The sequence below is a fragment of the Etheostoma cragini genome, chromosome 5 (assembly GCF_013103735.1).
Source record: "Etheostoma cragini isolate CJK2018 chromosome 5, CSU_Ecrag_1.0, whole genome shotgun sequence".
Lineage (NCBI taxonomy): Eukaryota > Metazoa > Chordata > Actinopteri > Perciformes > Percidae > Etheostoma > Etheostoma cragini.
Window position 1 is genome coordinate 29,189,428 of NC_048411.1, and position 17,269 is coordinate 29,206,696.

Genomic DNA, 17,269 nt, shown 5'->3' on the forward strand with positions numbered 1-17,269 from the left:
CCCCCCCCCCCCCCCCCAAAAAAAAACCACTCAGCTACACCCCCAGCTATCTGTGTTCTTCATCTTTCCCTTGAAAAGAAGAGTAGAGTGTGAAGGGGGAGATGTAAAGATGGGGCGTTACATAAACATGACCAGTGGTGGAATGTAACTGAGTACATTTACTCAAGTGCTGTACTTAAGTCCAAATGTTGAGGTACTTGTACTTCACTGTCTTTTTCTATTTGTGCCACTTCCTACTTCCACTCTGCTACATTTCAAAGAAAAATATTCTACTTTTTACTCCACTGCATTCATCTGACAGCTTGAGTCCCTTCCCAAATTAAGATTTTTGCACAAAAAACACGTTTACTTGATCAAATTTGATGATTGATTGACAGATAGTTGATTTACAGAACTGTTTTTTTCTGCATTGAGTACTTTTAATACTTTATGTACATTTTCCTGATGGTACATCATTTTAAGGATATTTTCACTGCAGGACTCTTACTTGTAATACAGTGTGGTGTTAATACTTTTACTGAAGTAAAGGAACGGGAAAAATACTTCTTCCACCACCGAACATGACAAAGGTCAAATGTCAAAATGAGTTCTAATGTACGAGCCCTTGAAGATGTTGCTTCCTGTTTTTGCTTCACTGTTTAATTTGAGTCATTCGAGTGCGCACAGCAGATTGTTTTTGCACCACTTGAACGGACCGATGTCTCCTTTTACGACCGAAGGGTAAACTACCCAAAAGGCCGATGATACAGTGTTTATATCTCAAGGGATTCTTTTGCTCTCCCCCCCCCCCCGTTTATTCCGAGAAGTCGTTGGGATTTCCCTGGATGTGTGTCATCAGGACGTTCCCACTTGATAATCCCCAGGGGATTGGTGTTCATCTTGTTGTGGGTGTTTGTGCGGGATGTTGTCATTATTAGTAATCCGGGTGTAGGTGTCATTTAGATGGAGTTTGTTTATGGTTTCCTCACAAGTGGATGGGAGACAGTCACAAACGGGGCAAACTCATTTAACCCTTGTGTTGTTCTCCCAGGTCAAAAAATGGACAAAGATTGGACATTTTCGTCCCTTTTTCAGACTTTTTTTTTTTAGTTTTCACTAACACCACCTTACCACTAGTTTTAACACTAATTTTTCGAAATCCTGGTCAATAAACCTCATTTATATAGAATTTTACAGGATTTTATCAACTTATGATTATTTAATTGGGGATCTATTTGAATGGGGATTTTTTTTCTTCTAAACCCAGCCCTGTAGATCAGGATACTTGGATTATTGATTTTCTCTCTTTTTCCCCTCATATTTCCAGCACATCCCTGCACTGAGTCTATTTGATCGCTTTCTGTGGCCTCCAGGTCAGCACTTTTATGTCCTGTGCTTCCGTCCAGGGAAAAAGCTTCCAGCCGTGTGAAGTTTCTAAAGCAGTAACGCTCGGTGCATTTCCTTCCTGTCCTCTGCATGGCTGTCCTTGGTTACCACTGTTCTTCCCTGTCAGGGCTTTTAGGGACTGACTGGAGGATACAGATGTGAACATGTTTTCCTGTTGTCCTGTTGAAAGTCCATGCAGACTTGACATATAATCAGCCAGACCTTCCTCCACAGCGCCGCGGAGGAAGGTCTGGCTGGTCCGCACAGCATTCTGGGATGGGAGAAAAACCTGCTCTGGTTTATTGACATGTCTTTAAACCAATCACAAATTGTCCTGGGCGGTGCTAAGCGACGGATAGAGGAAATAGCCCCAGGAAGGAGCTGGTTTTGGTGGAACATGTGTACGTTCAAAAGTTGTTTTAGTTCTGCAACAGAAAACTCAGATTGGACAGATAGTCTAGCTAGCTGTCTGGATTTACCCTGCAGAGATCTGAGGACCAGGTAACCATAGTCCTCCAGAAATCCACCAGAGTTCAAAATACCAACGCAAAGAAAGCATTGGGTAACAGACTTCCGGCCTAATAGAAGGACATCCGTCCAAATTTCCGGCTGCAACCGAGCAATTCCAGAAGTGCACTACCATGACTACAGACAGGGCCACTACACCCCCGTCTTCTCTTGTCCTTAGTGGTTTTCTGGTCTGTCTCGGCAGCCAGCTCTCTCCTTCACACAGACTGTAGCTCATTCATTTCGTGCCAGGGGAAAGCACGGCTGGAAAAGGTGGAGGGCAGGCCGCGCCGTGCCAGACCGGCGCAGGTGAGGTGAGTGAGGCCATTTATGGGGGGGGGGGGCTTGGAAGGTTGTCTGCAGACTGCTTGCTGCATCTGAAGATTTTGTTGCTGTCAACACAGCGGCTTGTGTTATTCCTCTCGCCCCTCGATGTCGGGCCTTGACTGAGATTTGGCCATTTAAAATACGACGGCTGGATTCTTTTTCACAACAAAGTTTCAGGACTTTCAGAACTTCATAAGTTAGTCTGTCAATTATTAAATTAATCAGCAACTACTTCAAAAGAAGAGCAGTCGGTTTGAGTTATGACATGGATTCCTTAGGATTGTCTAGTTTCATATAACAGTTCTGCTGTAAAGTGAATACACAAGAAGCAACCCTGCAGAAATGCAGGTTTAATTTAAGAATTGACCCCAAAAAAGTTAGTTTGAAGTCCTTTTTTAACCCGCTTTCAACAAGTTGCTATATCAGAAATCTGGGTTTCTTGAGACCAAATTGTTAAAAGAAATAATGTGGATGGTTCCAATACGACGCTCTTCACAAGTAATATAAAGGATCAGTTCACTACTTTCACTGAATGTGGGTGTTTCATTCAATTGTACAGCATTTGAAAAAGAAAATGGTAAAAGAACGTTGAAAAAAGCTTAAAAAATGTCGGAAAAAGAGGCAAGAACGTAAAAAAACAATGGAGAGAAAAAAAACATGCAAAAGTGTTGAAAAGACGACCACAACCTTGAAAAAAAAAGGTTTCATTTAAAATTTTGAAGCAAAAAAACAAATAGTTGCATGGTTGACGGGGAAGACAACACACGGGTTAACATTGCTTTGGATTTTATTAATTGATGTCCGATCATTTTCTGTGTTTTCAACCTTATGCACATCCATGATTTTCAACCGCAGAGTAACGTCGGACAATCTACTTCCGGTTTACACCGGCACGCACATGCCCAGTGTTGGTGAATGGTCATGTGATATGTGATGTCAGACGTGTTAACCCATGTGTTGTCTTCCCGTCCACCGTGCAACTTTTTGTTTTCCTGGGTCAAAATCTATAATTAAAACTTTTTTTGACGTTTTTTGTCACTTTTTTCAACGTTTTGTTTTTTTAATGAACATTTTAAAGCTTTTTTAAAGACATTTTTCTCATTTTGTTCAACATTCTTTTACCATTTTTTTTAATTAAATGCTATAAAACTGAATAAATCACTCAAATTTAATGGAAGTACATTATTTTTCTTTGACAATTTTGTTGAAAGTAACCCAAAAATTCTGATAGAAACTTTTAAAAATAGGTCAAACTTGACCCGAGGACACGTGATTAATATGGATGGAGATTGGTTCTGCTGCTGGAGCTACGTGTACAAGGCATAAAATGATGATGTAGCAGTGTAAATGTAGCCTAAGATAGCAGCACAAAAAACAGATGACACTCATTACCCAGCTCCGTCCCTCCCTCTGGCCCCCGGTCCGGCCCTGGCGATGAGGGGGCCAGATTGATTCATGATTGGGCCTTTAAGCAACACTTAATTAAGATGCTCTTCCTTTATCATGGAATGCAGGCCGTGTAGCCGAGCCCACGCTGGGTGTTTTTCTTACGTGACAGGACCCCTGCCACTCGGCTCTGCAGGGTTTCAGGTGATTAGGGAGCCCATCTATTGGCACCATCGTGGTGCGTTAGTTGGAACAATATGTTTGTCGTCAGAGCTAAGTAATAACTAATCTTGCATTACATTAATGCCTGAGTGTCCGGATCCTAACAACAAATTCTTTTGGGAGAGCTCATTTAAATGGCTCAAATGATGCCCAATTAGCCTGCGATAATCAGCAGCTTAACAGTCACTTCTTCATTATTCACAGTTAGTTTTTTCTGAATGGTTCAGCGGTGCTGTGTCGTGTTCATCGGGAAGAATTGTTTGTCCTGTTCCCTCCACTTGTGGTGAATACAGATATTATTTATGGAAAGTGTTGCTTGGGTTAAAAAATCCTCCAGGTTTAGTTCATCCATAGGCCGCATGATTATGTGCACAAATATGAAGTCTGGGTTGCACCAAAGGCTTGCTCTTGGGGGGGGGGGGATTGCTGTATCTTTGTAAACTACAGAGTGTGGTCTAGACCTACTCTATCTGTAAAGTGTCCTTTGATAATGTTTGTTGTGATTTCACACTATAAATAAAATGGAATTGGATGGTGAAAATAAGTTTTGTCAAATGGGACAATCCCTGCTGTGTGCCCATGAATTATTCATCCAGAAGGAGCTCTAATGCTGCGTGTTGCTGACATTAAAAAAGACAAATGGCTGGCGAGCTGACGAGTCATTAGAGGGACTTCGATTGGCAGTCGGGTATATCAGTAAGCAGTGGCAGGGATCCGCGCGGAAATCCAATCTGCTAATGGGCTTGATGGAGTGTGAAATGTTAAAGGGGAGGCGGCCTCTTGCTGCGTGCCCTTTGCAGCTGACGGCGCTCTCGTTGTGCCGATAGGAGTGAAGCGGCAGTGTGGCGACAGGCTCCATCTCAGCTGTGGCTGGAGACGAGACTTCAGGCTCTAATTGGAAAATAATGACTCCAGTGTCAGGCTGGAGCTGTAGACTTCGGCATCATACCGTAGCTAACTTTTTTTCTAGAGTTACAAAGATTAGAGCTGAAGCGATTAGTTGTCAACTCTTCAATGAGTCGATAATCGATGCATCTGTTTGAGTCAAGTTTCTCTGATTCCAGTCTCTTAAATGTTAATATTGTTTTATTTCTCCACTCCTCTGTGACAGTAACGTGAATATCTTTTGAGTTGTAAACAAACCAATCAAAATGGGTTCTATGGGTTCCCAAGTCTTCCCTCTACAGACATGATCACTACATAATGATAGATAGATAGATAGATAGATGGATATTTATTGATCCCAAAAAATGGGAAATTAACAGCAAAATCAGTCACACAGCACAGAATATGAATGAAATACTAGGATACAATATACATGAAATAATAGGAATAAAATTATATAATAAAATATATAATAAATAATCTAAATATAAAATGTATAAATAATCCTATGTATCTTTTCACAAATGAACATAGTTTTTCCTTTAAAGACATGATCACTTATGATAATCCCATGTAGTTTTTTCTTTAAATGATGAACATATTTTTAGACACTCTATCATCAAATTGCATGAAAAACGGTGCCAGAGCTAAATGGAAGAGTAAAAATCTCCTTCCCCCCCCCCCCCCCCCAAGGTTTGGGCTGAGCCCCAAATGTTTACAACATCTGGCTCCACCCCTGCTTTCTTCCCTCCTCTGTGACAGTAAACTGGATATCTTTGCGTTGTGGCCAACAAAAAGACTTTCTTCCCTCTCCTGCCTTGGGCTTTAATTGCAGTGTTAGGAAATGTGAAGGCGAGCATGTGCTGAAGAAGCAGCTGGTGTTGTTTTCACAGAGGAGACAGGTACATTTACACGACAACAGGCCTGCATGAAACAAATCATCATTCCTTATTTGGGATTTTTATGTTCTTTACTTTTTTTCCCTGCTTTGTCTCAACACTCACAGTTACACAGGCTTCGCTACTTGTTGTAGTTTTAAACACACCATGTTTGGAGGATGGCTGCAACCAACAATTCAGTTAATTTATTGAATCTGTCAATCTGTTGATTATCTTCTTGATTAAGCAACGACTTGTTTTGGTCTATTAAATGACAGAAAATGAAATGAATATCATAGATCAGTGTTTCCCGTAGCTCAAGATGACATCTTGTTTTTATCCACAACTCAAACTTATTCAGTTTCCCTTCACAGAGGAGAGAAGAAACTAGAAAACATTTACATTTAAGAAGCTGGAATCAGATCATTTTTACTTTTATTTCATCAAAAATGACCATAAGCAATTAATGAATGATCAAAATAGTTGGCGATTACTTTAATAGTAATCTGCTCGATTAATTCATTGATCTTTGCAGCTCTGGTTCAATGGGACAATGGCTACTCTGGGCCGCATTTGGCAGAAAGGGCTGGTACAGAATGAAACCTGAAAAGGGATACCTCCACTTTTACACACATCAGATGGTAATCACCTTAGTGCAATACACCGTTGGCCTCCATAGGAATTCAAATGCAGCGTTTGTTACCAAACACAGGCTGTGAAAGGCGGCGCCAGGCTATTGTGATGCATTCCAGTGGTGCTTACATATTGGCCAAGCTCTCTCTTCCCTCATCATTAGGTCACGTGAAGGGAAAGGCTGTCTAAACATCTCTATGACGCCGGGACCACATGCTTTGGACCTAAATCCCAGTTTGGTTTCTTTTGCGATACATGGTCGCCGATTTGATTTATATTGTTGTTTTCTAGAAGAGTTGCGATTTAATAAACTATTGAGTATTGTGATTTTTTTTTCCTTCTTTAACACAAACACAAGTTGTATAATACACTTCCAGAGACAATATTAGGGGTGTGAATCTTCACTGGTCTCACGATTCGATTAGCCTGTGAAGGAGTCCAATTGATTCAATATCACGATGTATCACCTCCTCAATATTGCCACTCATGGTTTTCATCAACAAATCGAAGCAGTCAGATATATATGAACTTCCCTTTTTATTGAATCTGCTCTTGAAAAAGACATATTCTAAAGAAGCGGAGTCTGAACACAGCAGACAAAAGGTAGAAACTAAAAAAAGGCAATGCAATGATTAATTTCAACACCCCTACATAATATATCATAAGAAATTCTAAGAAGAGTGCCATGTCAGTCAGTCAGTCAGTCTGACATTTCATTTGTAAAGAAGAACATAACATACAGTACATTTTCTGCATCTTCTGCTTTAGCCTAGTTTTGATGTTAACGGACATAAGATAAGATCCATCTGTATTGCCATTTAGCCGTGTACAGGTACAGAGCCAGAGAAATGCAGTCGACATCCAACCAGAAGTGCAAAAGAAGCCTTACATACCAAAGTGCAGGTTGAGTATGGTACTCTGTGCAGTTATGTAGACGATAGAGATTAAATATGCACAATGGTGTATGGTTAGATGTTAGATGTTAGATAGAGAAAATATTTAGGTGGCTCAGTGGCGTTCTTTGGGAAAAGAATTGAAAATCCTTTTAAAAGAAATCCCATACATACTTGAACGGATTTTCTTCCCCCCACCCCTAATAAGCACAGTGAGGAGTAAAGCGTGGAGTTCTAAATATAGGCTGGCGTTAGTGTCTGTGCAGGCTTAGCATTAAGGTTTTGTGCAGGTCCCAGTGGCAGATGTTGGGGTCTGGTGTTCACGGAGGGAGATTTACGGGACTGGTGGCGGAGCGTTTGACACCGCAGAGGTCGAGGCTGGAGCATCACACGAATCAATGGGATTAAGTTGATTGAGATCTCATGTGTAATCTGGCTGCATGTGCTGATGGATGGGGGGTGGTTTGGAGATGAGAAGGATTAGGATGGTTCAGTAATGCAAAATAATACAATGGATTTGGACTTAATCACACATGGAATATGCTCCAATCCAATATTTCATCAAAGGTTTCACAAAAGGTCATGTTTTTACTTTAGTCTCATAAGTCTGTAAAATATACACACACGTGTTGTACAGATACATTGATTAATCGATTAGTTGTCAACTAGTTGATGAATCAGCAACTCTTTTGGTAATCGATTTAATCGGTTTGAGTCATTTTTTAATGAAAAAAGGGTAAAGAATTCTCTGATTCCAGTTTGTTAAATGTGAATATTTTTCTAGTGTCCTCTCTCCTCTGTGACAGTAAACTGAATATCTGTGAGTTGTGGACAAAACGAGACATTTGAGGACGTCATTTGGGGCTTTAGGAAACACAGATACACATTTTCTACCACTTTTTTTACATTTTTTTAAGACCAACCAAGTAGTCAATTAAGCGAGAAATACTCAACAAATTAAAGTATAAAAACTAGGTTTTTTGGCAGCCCTTATACATTTACTTATTGTGTGTTTTTTTGTTGTTATCTCTGGTGAAAAAGCCCAGTGTTATTACCTAACTATCCTGCATAGATATTCGTATTACAGCTGCAGCTGTTGTCATTTAGGTAATGAATAATGTTTGGGAAGGGATGCACCACGGTACGCTACGGTGATCACTCGCCATCTGCCACGTTCGCTGGGTTTTAATCTACAGTACAACACACGTGTGTGTGTGTGTGTGTGTTTGTACTTCATGTCATAACAGCGCTCTCTATCTGGATGGGTTTATCACCTTTCTCCATATCCTACCCTCAATCCCAGCCTACAGTTGTGTACAAAAGATTCCCTAAGAAAAATAAATAATAATGTGCGCCTGTGGATAATTAAAGCTAGGAGACAAGGGGATTAATTCCCAATCCCTGGGAGTCTTTCCATAAACCTGCAACAGCGTCTCCAGGACGACTGCTGTGCCCGGGGGAAATGAGTCCTAATGCCGCCGGGCCGTGCATTTGCTCACTTCCATCACCACTGTTGTGTGAGAACAATGACACTGCGGATTAACCGGCCTGTCTGTCGGCGCGGTGGTGCGTGATTGGGCAGAGAGCGCAGCCCTCTGTGAACCTCACGGGGGTGGGAGGAAGCCCGCACCTGGGTATTTGGTCACAGCATGCACATATCACTGCTAAGATGATGCAGGTTGACATTGTATGAAGGACTGCAACTAACGGCTATTTCCATAGTCCATTCATCTGTCAATTATTTTGTCAATATAATCCATTAGTTGTTTGGTCATAAAATGGTGATAGATGTGGATCAGTGTGTCCCAAAGCCCACAATCACGTCCTCAGATGTCTTGTTTTGTCCACAACTCAAATCTATTCAGTTTACTGTCCCAGAGGAGGGAAGAAACCAGGGGTGGAGCCAGATGTTGTTAACATTCGGGGCCCAGCCCAAACCTAGGGGGACATGCTCCCCCGAGGAGATTTCTTTCCCCCCTTTACGACTGCTATTTGCACTATTTTTCAAGCAATCTGACAATCATGTCTAAAAATATGTAAAGAAAAAACTACATGGGATTATCATAGAGTGAACATGTCTTTAAAGGGGAGACTTTTGGGTACCCACAAAACCCATTTTGATTCAGATATCTAGCGCTGAGAGGTCAAAGGTTCCCCTTTGAAAAAATGGCCATGCCAGTTTTTTCCTCACCAAAATATGGCCTAACTCCGCAGCGTTAGTTTCACATGACACACATATCTGGCTTCACTCTATCTTTTAATGGGAAACTATTACAGCCTCTAAAAGACAGTAAAGGCAGCCTAAGATTTTGGGATTTTTAGAAAACATTCGAGGCTGGAGCAACAGAAGCTATCCCTACCAACGAAATACCAAAAAGACCAAAAAATATTTACCTTTTAGATGCTGGAATCAGAATTTTTTTCTAATAACAAATGACTGAAACTGATTAATCGCTTAATATAGTTGGTGGTTAGTTTAAGAAGTAATGGGTTTATCTTTGCAGCTCCAAAAAGCAACATCCTCCAATCGCTTAATTTCCCTCAGTCGATAAGGAGTGGAAAAAGGGTTTGATAGGATAGTTTTGAATACTTTTCTTAGTGTGTAAGGCCTTTATATGACAGCAACTTGGAATAATGTAGCGCCTGTTCTTTTCAGCGCTCAGCCAGTTTTAGGAATCAAATAAAAATGTGAAGATAAAAGAGCAAAAATGTCCATCTTTAGTCAGCCCGTCCATCCAATACTGCGCAACATCTGGTAGCTTCCCCTTATCACTGCTGCTTTTGGCATTGGCTGTCACTACGAGCCCTGACTGTGACTCGGATGCTCTGTGTCTCAGTGTTTTTTTTGCGAGCACAAATTAGAGAAACCCTTCTGATCTCTGGAATTTAAACCTGTCGTCTGTGCGTGCCCCGTCTTGCTGCGATCCACACCTTTTTCTAATAGCTGTCATTAACCTCTAATCCCTAACGCAGTCGTTCTGCTGTGCATCCTCCACGTCCTGCAGCATGGAAGACTGCCTTGTATCTATCAAAGCCAGCTCCACATTGTTTCAATAATACTCTTCTGGTGAATAGGGATGCGAGCCAAGAGCTTTGTCTTTGTTTCTATTGTGCTTTTCATCCCTTCCTCTCTTGTCTCAGACCTCTGTCAAACCTTTAGAGGAGTGCAGGAGATTAAAGGTCCTTCCTGTGGATGGTTTTTATTACACCGCCACCAAACTAAATCAAATCAATTTCATCTACGCAATGTTGCATTTTCATTCAATTCACAATAAGCGTAACTTTTATCAGAGTGACACATTGAAGATATAGTTGCTCCATTTATTGCTTTATGAAAGCTGTAATAAATTGACACCAATATTAAAAGACATGGTCTTGTTTCTGAATTGTAAAACAGAAATTCTACTGACCATGCTGTTAAACTTGTGGCAAATACCACAAGGTTGGAGTGCGTCAGGTCCCACTTTATGTTTCAAACTAAAATATCTCTTTGACCCTGCTTCTAAGATAGTAACAAACCAGAAAGCTATTTTGACCTCTCACGTGATTGTTTAATTGGTTAAAAAAGTGAGATTTCCATGTCTTTTACCACAGAGAAATGCACACAGCCCTTAATCTGAAATAGTGCCTTTAAACGAGCCGTCAGGACTTCTGTAGAGTGGTGATATGTCAAAACGTAGGTAGAAAGCGTTGTTAAAGTGCCTTTACAGTCATTCCTTTGACCGAGACCTGGAAAGGCTGACTACTCAGAGCAGACCTGGCTTTTACTGGAGTGGGGGGGGGGATTAAAGAGACAGGTGCTAAATGTAGCGTTATAACACTAGAACATTAAAGCATGTAAACATGTTCTAGTAGAGCCCAAAATACAAGTGTGAACATGCTGTGTTACCTTTAAGTTATGTAATATTCGTTTAGGTTTACATCTTCCTCGTACATTTACTCTTGAATGTTTGGATTTTTGTTGTTTGTCTTATTTGTTTGTCATATTTTGTATGTTCAAGTACAAGTTTTTTCAAGTTCAGTTCCAAGATGTTATTATGATAAATTAAATCTACAACATTGAAGATTTACAAATTTAAACAACAACTACTGTGAATCACTCCCATTAAGTCCACAGTTTAGCGATTCTCCCGGCTTCTTACCCCTCTGGCTGGTTCTCCCCTCCACCACACTAACCTCCACACACATGCAGAAGGCTGCCTTCCCTATTCAGAGCTGCGGTGTGGGCAGAGAGGATATGCCTTCTTCCTCTCTTCCCTTCCCTCCTCATTGTCATCTCCTGTTCAGAAACAGATTACAGTGCCAACTCTTTGACCTACTCTCCCCCATTTGCTTCTGATAGGTGTAAACCGAGCCCTGGGCATCCTGCTCTGCCTTTGAGAAAATGAAAGCTCAGACGGGCTGATTTGGGATCTTGCCCCTTATGAGGTCATAAGGGGCAAGGTTACTTCCCCTTTCTCTGCTTTGCCCGCCCAGAGAATTTGGCCCACCCAACTATGCTAACTGTTTAGTCATTAGTGTTAGCTAACTATATGAACGGTTTAGTCAGTAGTTTTAGCTAACTATTTAAACAGTTTTGTCAGTAGTTTTAGCTAACTATTTAAACTGTTGTCATTCCTTTTACTTGCCATTTCAGCTGCTTATGCAATACTTTAAGCTATTTCTCCTTGCCATTCATGCATTCCTTACTCTTTATCTACCAGTTTAATATGCCTTTGTTCAGTTTTTATTATTTATACATTTTTTAATCAAATCATAACTGCTGTTCCACAATCTTTCCACGTACCCGCTGGCACTAGCAGAAGTACCCCCTGGGGTACCAGCCCCCCTGGTTAATCACTGCCATGAAACACATTACTCATAAAGTAGGACTATTTGGTTATTTTTCCTACTCCTTGGCCTCATTAAAGAGCTATTACTTGTTCAAGGTGCCCCATATTACTCCACTGAGGCAGTGGCAGTGTCTCACTGTAGCGTATCTGATAGCTCTCATTAACTATCCGAGGACGCCAAAGCATACAGTAAGAATTTTCTTGTTCGGTAACATCTGGACTTAACTTGGCATGATTAATAGATTTTTGTCTTTATTGTCATTGTACATCTGCAAAATTGGATGCAGTCCTATCAGAGAAAACGTCATAAAAAGGCCTCTTAACATCACTATAAAAAGAGACAGAAGATTGTAAAAAGAAAGTAAAGTCACAAAAACACTAACACACTACACATACTACAAATTCACGATTTATTCTCAATACTCTCAAAACTACAAAGTAGCACTTTAAGAGGTATGGTGTGGGGATGAAAACCGTTTCTGAGTCTGTATCTTGTGTTTTAATTGCCCTGGAACGTCTGCCCGAGGGCAGAAGTTGAAACAGAGTGTCGAAAATGAGATGGATCTTTGAGGAACCGGTTCTGCTTTGTGATTTGTTTTCTTGCTAATCTCTTTAGGTCTGTGCTGTGTTCTGATTAGTGCCAAGTTCTGCTACGCTTGTGTTGTCTTTTTAACATCGAGGCCAGGGTAAATCTGGCATTTTTAACCCATATAAAATCATGCTTTTAATTAATTTGTGCTGTCCCCTTCTTACATAAACTGAATTGAGTTGAATAGTATGCTCCGGGCTTTTTTTTAGGCAGCAAGAACTGTAAAGCAATTAATCATGTCCTCGGTCAGGTTTCTGAGTTCATACTCTTTCTTTATTGCATGAACCATCTTGATCCGTGTGCAATATGCTGCTGCTGCTTACATTTCTATCCTATAATTTGGAGTCAAGACAAGGAGGCCTTCTTATCCAAACAGACACTGCTGTTTCACAACTCTATTGCTTTTTCTCTGCAGAGAAAGGGTGAACAGAACTGAAGCAAGAAAGGAATGTAGTATATGTATTTATATTTATGTGTTACATACTCTAGGCCGTCCACAACAAGCTTTGACAGGGTCTCCATGCAGCCTTCGCTGTCTGAGCAGCAGGAAAAGCTCGAGGCAACTCGGCAGCTCAGAGCGGATGCTCCGTATCAGGCAGTTTCCTTAAAATTGTCTGACGTGTGCCATCTCTTTTTGTCTGTTTCAGTGGCCTTTCTGGGAGACATTGCTCTGGATGAGGAGGACATGCGATCGTTCAAAGTGGACAGAATCATAGATTTGGCTCAGAGAACCGTCCAGATCATTAATCACACTGACACAGGTAACCATTGCTTTAAAGATCACAACTTGAGGGGACAATCGCTTGTTGGAGCACTGAAGCAAAGTGTTTTGGATTGCCACTCTAGATCTGAATTGCAATGATTAATCAAGTAGCTGTCAACAATTAAATTATGAAAAATGTACCTTTTTAAGGGTACTTGCATTTAACCTGATACCCATGTGTTTCATATCAAAATGTTCAGGACAAACTCAGCTTTCTGCATAAATGTGTCTTAGAGCAATGTGAGTTGAGAATGCCTCCTCCAAAGCCACAGAAGACGTTACACTATGACTGTTTTCACAGGCTGAGTACTTCCCTGAATGACTAGTAAACTGACATTGACATGATGTACATTGGCAAATTACATGTTGTGTTTATTTGGTATCTTAGAAAGGCAGGCGACGGACAGGTATGAGTAGATCTGCAAAGAACAATCAATGCATCGATTAGTTGTCAACCATTAAATGAATTACTAACTATTTGGATTATTGACTAATTGGTTGGAGTCATTTTTTTATGGAAAATTCCCCAAATCCAGCTTCTTAAATGTGAATATTTTCTAGTTTGTTCTCTCCTCTGTGACAGTAAACTGATAATCTTTAAAGTTTTGGACAAAAACAAGACATTTTAGGATGTCATCTTGGGCTTTTGGGAAACAATGATCCACATTGTTCACCACATCCTGTCATTTTATAGACCAAACAACTAATTGATTAATCAAAAACATAATCGACTATGAAAATAATTGCTAGTTGCAACAAAACATCTGCAATGAACAAGGTTCCCCCATTGTGTTTCTCCTTAGGAATAATAAAAAAAAAAAAAAAGAACATTTCACTCTCTAACACAACAACTGTCAATCTACTCCCTTCCTCTCCAGCTGAGAGTCGGCAGCAGCACCTGTCAGGTAGCAGTTTGGTGTTTTTGATGAGCTCTCTTTAAATGTTTATGCCTACAATTGTCCTGTTATCACTACGCCTCGCTACACCTGTATCATCATGTTCGACAATAATTGCAAGGCTTTGTCAGGTTAATTGTTGCTCTTAAAATAAAAAGTAGTATTTAGGCAACAGCCGTGAGTCAGCAGCGACCAATGGCCTTCACAATCCTATAAACTGTAGGTAAGCTCGTAGCAACAAGTCTGTGCAGTTTCCTGTTTGTTTGAACAGCGTCACTTTGCTGTTTTTTACTCGAGGTAAGGAGCATGCTGAGGACTAGAAACATTTTGCAGGATTAAAATTAATTTCAACTCTCAAAATACCAAGTGTTGTCACTGTGCATCCAATTGTTGTGTAGTGGAAAGGATACTCTTACTTCACCTCAGTGGACTATGAACCTGAACACAACATCTGGATGTAGCGCCACAACTAACAGTATTTTTATAGTCAATTAATTGATTTGTTGTTTTGTCTATAAAATGACCGAAAATTGTGAAATAATGTTGATCAGTGTTTCCAAAGCCCAAGATGACGTTGCCAAATGTCTTGTTTTGTCCACAACTCAAAGAAATTCAGTTTACTGTCACAGAAACTCTCAAATATTCTCATTTAACATGCTGGAAACCGAGACTTTTGACTTAGTTTTCATAAAAAATGACTCAAAATTATAAATCGATTGTCAAAATAGGTGGCAGTAAATTTAATAGTTGACCACTAATCAATTAATCTTTGTAGCTCAGGCTGTATGGTTAAGCTTCTACTCTACAGGTAAATGTAAATGGACTGTCGCGTTTTTCTTAACGACCACTCAACGCGCTTTTACATAGTAGAGGAACCATTCATCATTCAATAATCACCATTCACACACATTACACACATGGTACAAGGTGCCACCTGCTCATCAGATAAACATTTGAATTAGACTTAGACTTCTCTTCATTGATCCTTTCGGGATGACTCCCGCGAGGAAATTGAAAATTCCAGCAGCAGTTTTAGCAAGAAAAACATTTACACACATTTACACACATTTACACTCCGGGGTTCAGTGTCTTGCCCAAGGACACTTGGACATGGGAGTGCAGGGCCAGGGATCAATCCACCAAGCTTCCCATTGGCAGGCCGCTCCACCACTGAGTCACAGCCGGCCACTGACAGGTGTGGTCATATCTCTTCGCCTAGTCTATATCGTCATGGTTTCACTTCCGGGATTGCTCTGTTGCCTCTGGAAATTCGCCTGGATGTCCGTAATCCGTATGATCCGTCTGCCGTGCACAAACCAGAGAGCAGGGACATTTGGTTGAAGAAAAATCAAGATCAGATCAAGTAATGCAACTTTAAAACCTCCATTCGGTGGCTTATCATATTATTGTAATTAACACATTTTCCGCGAGTTTTGCCTCCCCAGCACTCTTTCTTATCAGTGAACCGAGCACATTTGGCTGTTATCAGGCTCTTCCTCAACACATGCACAAGTGTATGTGCTAATTGATCCCGTCAGGCTGCTAAGATTTACTCTTGCAGGCTGAAACTCGACGGAACACATTGTTCCAGCCAATAACAAAAAAAAACTGTAGCTTGCATTTTAATCAAATATAGTTGGAAAAGAGGAGGGCTGGTAGTCCCACGGCTTCAAGAGTTGTTATGGGAAAAAACTCCATGTGCAGGATGTACTCAAACCAGATGTACTTCTCTTTGTTTCTACAGTGATATTAATACTAGAAAGAACTTTATTGTGAGAAGAACATGATTTGGCCTTGATCAGTGTCATCCAGGTTCTTTCTCAACATTAAATTGTTCTTTATAGTAAACTACAAGTGTTGCTGGAGTTTGGCATACTCAGACTATTTCACTTTCTTTCTTTTTTTCAAAGTGGGGGAAGTTGTGCCAGAAATCCCTACTGTGCTGTTTTCTGCAGCAGTCACATACAACTCCTCATTGAAAAGAGGTCAAAATCTTAATTAGTTGTTTTAAGAAACGTTAAATGAATCATTGATTAACTCCTGAGTCAAGGACAGGCATCAATGCGCCATGGGGGGTTCTGCAGGTTTTCAGTTAAGTGACGATTTATCCCAAATATGGGAAAACTGCAGTGTCCCAGACCTCTTAAGCCCATGAATGCTATCTATCCATAAACGTTTTAGTCAAATAGAAGGAACAATATAAAGGTACAACATAACATTATATAACATTATTGTAAGGCTTAAAATCTTCTTTCTTTCCAACACGCCCACTACATTCCCCCACTGTGTGAACTGTATCAAAGGTCATCAGTCTGGCTCAACTGATGTATACATTGTGGGAATAAAGTCTGACACACCCAGATGTTTCTTCCCATCTCGCTATCTCCGCAACGCTGCATTCATTTGGTGTTGGAATAATTGGAAAAACAAGTTCCCGACGGGTACTTTTTACTCAAGTTTGAACAACTTGGAAAGTTGTTGAAGTTTTTGCTACACGACTTTCCGAGTTTACTAACTAAATGTTGGGTTAATGATAAGAAACTTCTTAATTCAAGTATTGCTCATCACATATCACCGATTGTTTACAGAAATGTCCTTTTTTTATTTTCAGTGGATAGTTCATTTATTTTTTTATTACTCTATTTAACATGATCGTAGGAAGATGCAAGATGTAGCTAAAAAAAGCTCAAATTAAGTCGTAATCGCTAATATCTGGTGGGAAAATCACAATTAGGACCCCCCCAAATACTAAATACTGCTGTTGCTAAAACAGCTGTTGTTTAAACACGCTATACGATAAATTACAAGCGTCTCCCTCCCCTCCCCTCCCCTCCCCTCCCCTTCCCCACATAACGACTTAAATCTCAACAACACCCTGAAGTGGGAAGAACAACTTACGATCTCTGGAAATGGGACCAATCCGTGGAGAGTGACAATGCAGAATTATCGCCGCAAAGGATGGTCATGATGAGTTCATGTCCCAGAATAGATAGGCACTGTAGCCAGACCATACAGTTAGGTTTGGCAATGTTAGACTAAAAAAGCCAGCGTAGTTCTCGGCCTTGGTCATCAGACTCCTGAGGTTTCCCCTCC

The 17,269-nt window shown here is 40.5% G+C and overlaps 2 protein-coding genes across 3 annotated transcripts in view; both read left to right on the forward strand.

Moving 5' to 3' along the window:
• The window catches only part of kansl3 (KAT8 regulatory NSL complex subunit 3), a 340,892-nt gene that overhangs the window by 29,110 nt on the left and 294,513 nt on the right, over positions 1–17,269 (forward strand). The gene's annotated exons all lie outside the window — the stretch shown is intronic.
• bmp1a (bone morphogenetic protein 1a) overlaps positions 1–17,269 on the forward strand; it is a 65,028-nt gene that overhangs the window by 6,032 nt on the left and 41,727 nt on the right. For both annotated transcript variants that reach the window (XM_034870863.1, XM_034870862.1), the window contains exon 2: positions 13,165–13,278. In XM_034870863.1, coding sequence (XP_034726754.1) covers positions 13,203–13,278 — 76 coding nt within the window. In that variant the 5' untranslated portion in view covers positions 13,165–13,202. The remainder of the gene's footprint in view (positions 1–13,164; positions 13,279–17,269) is intronic.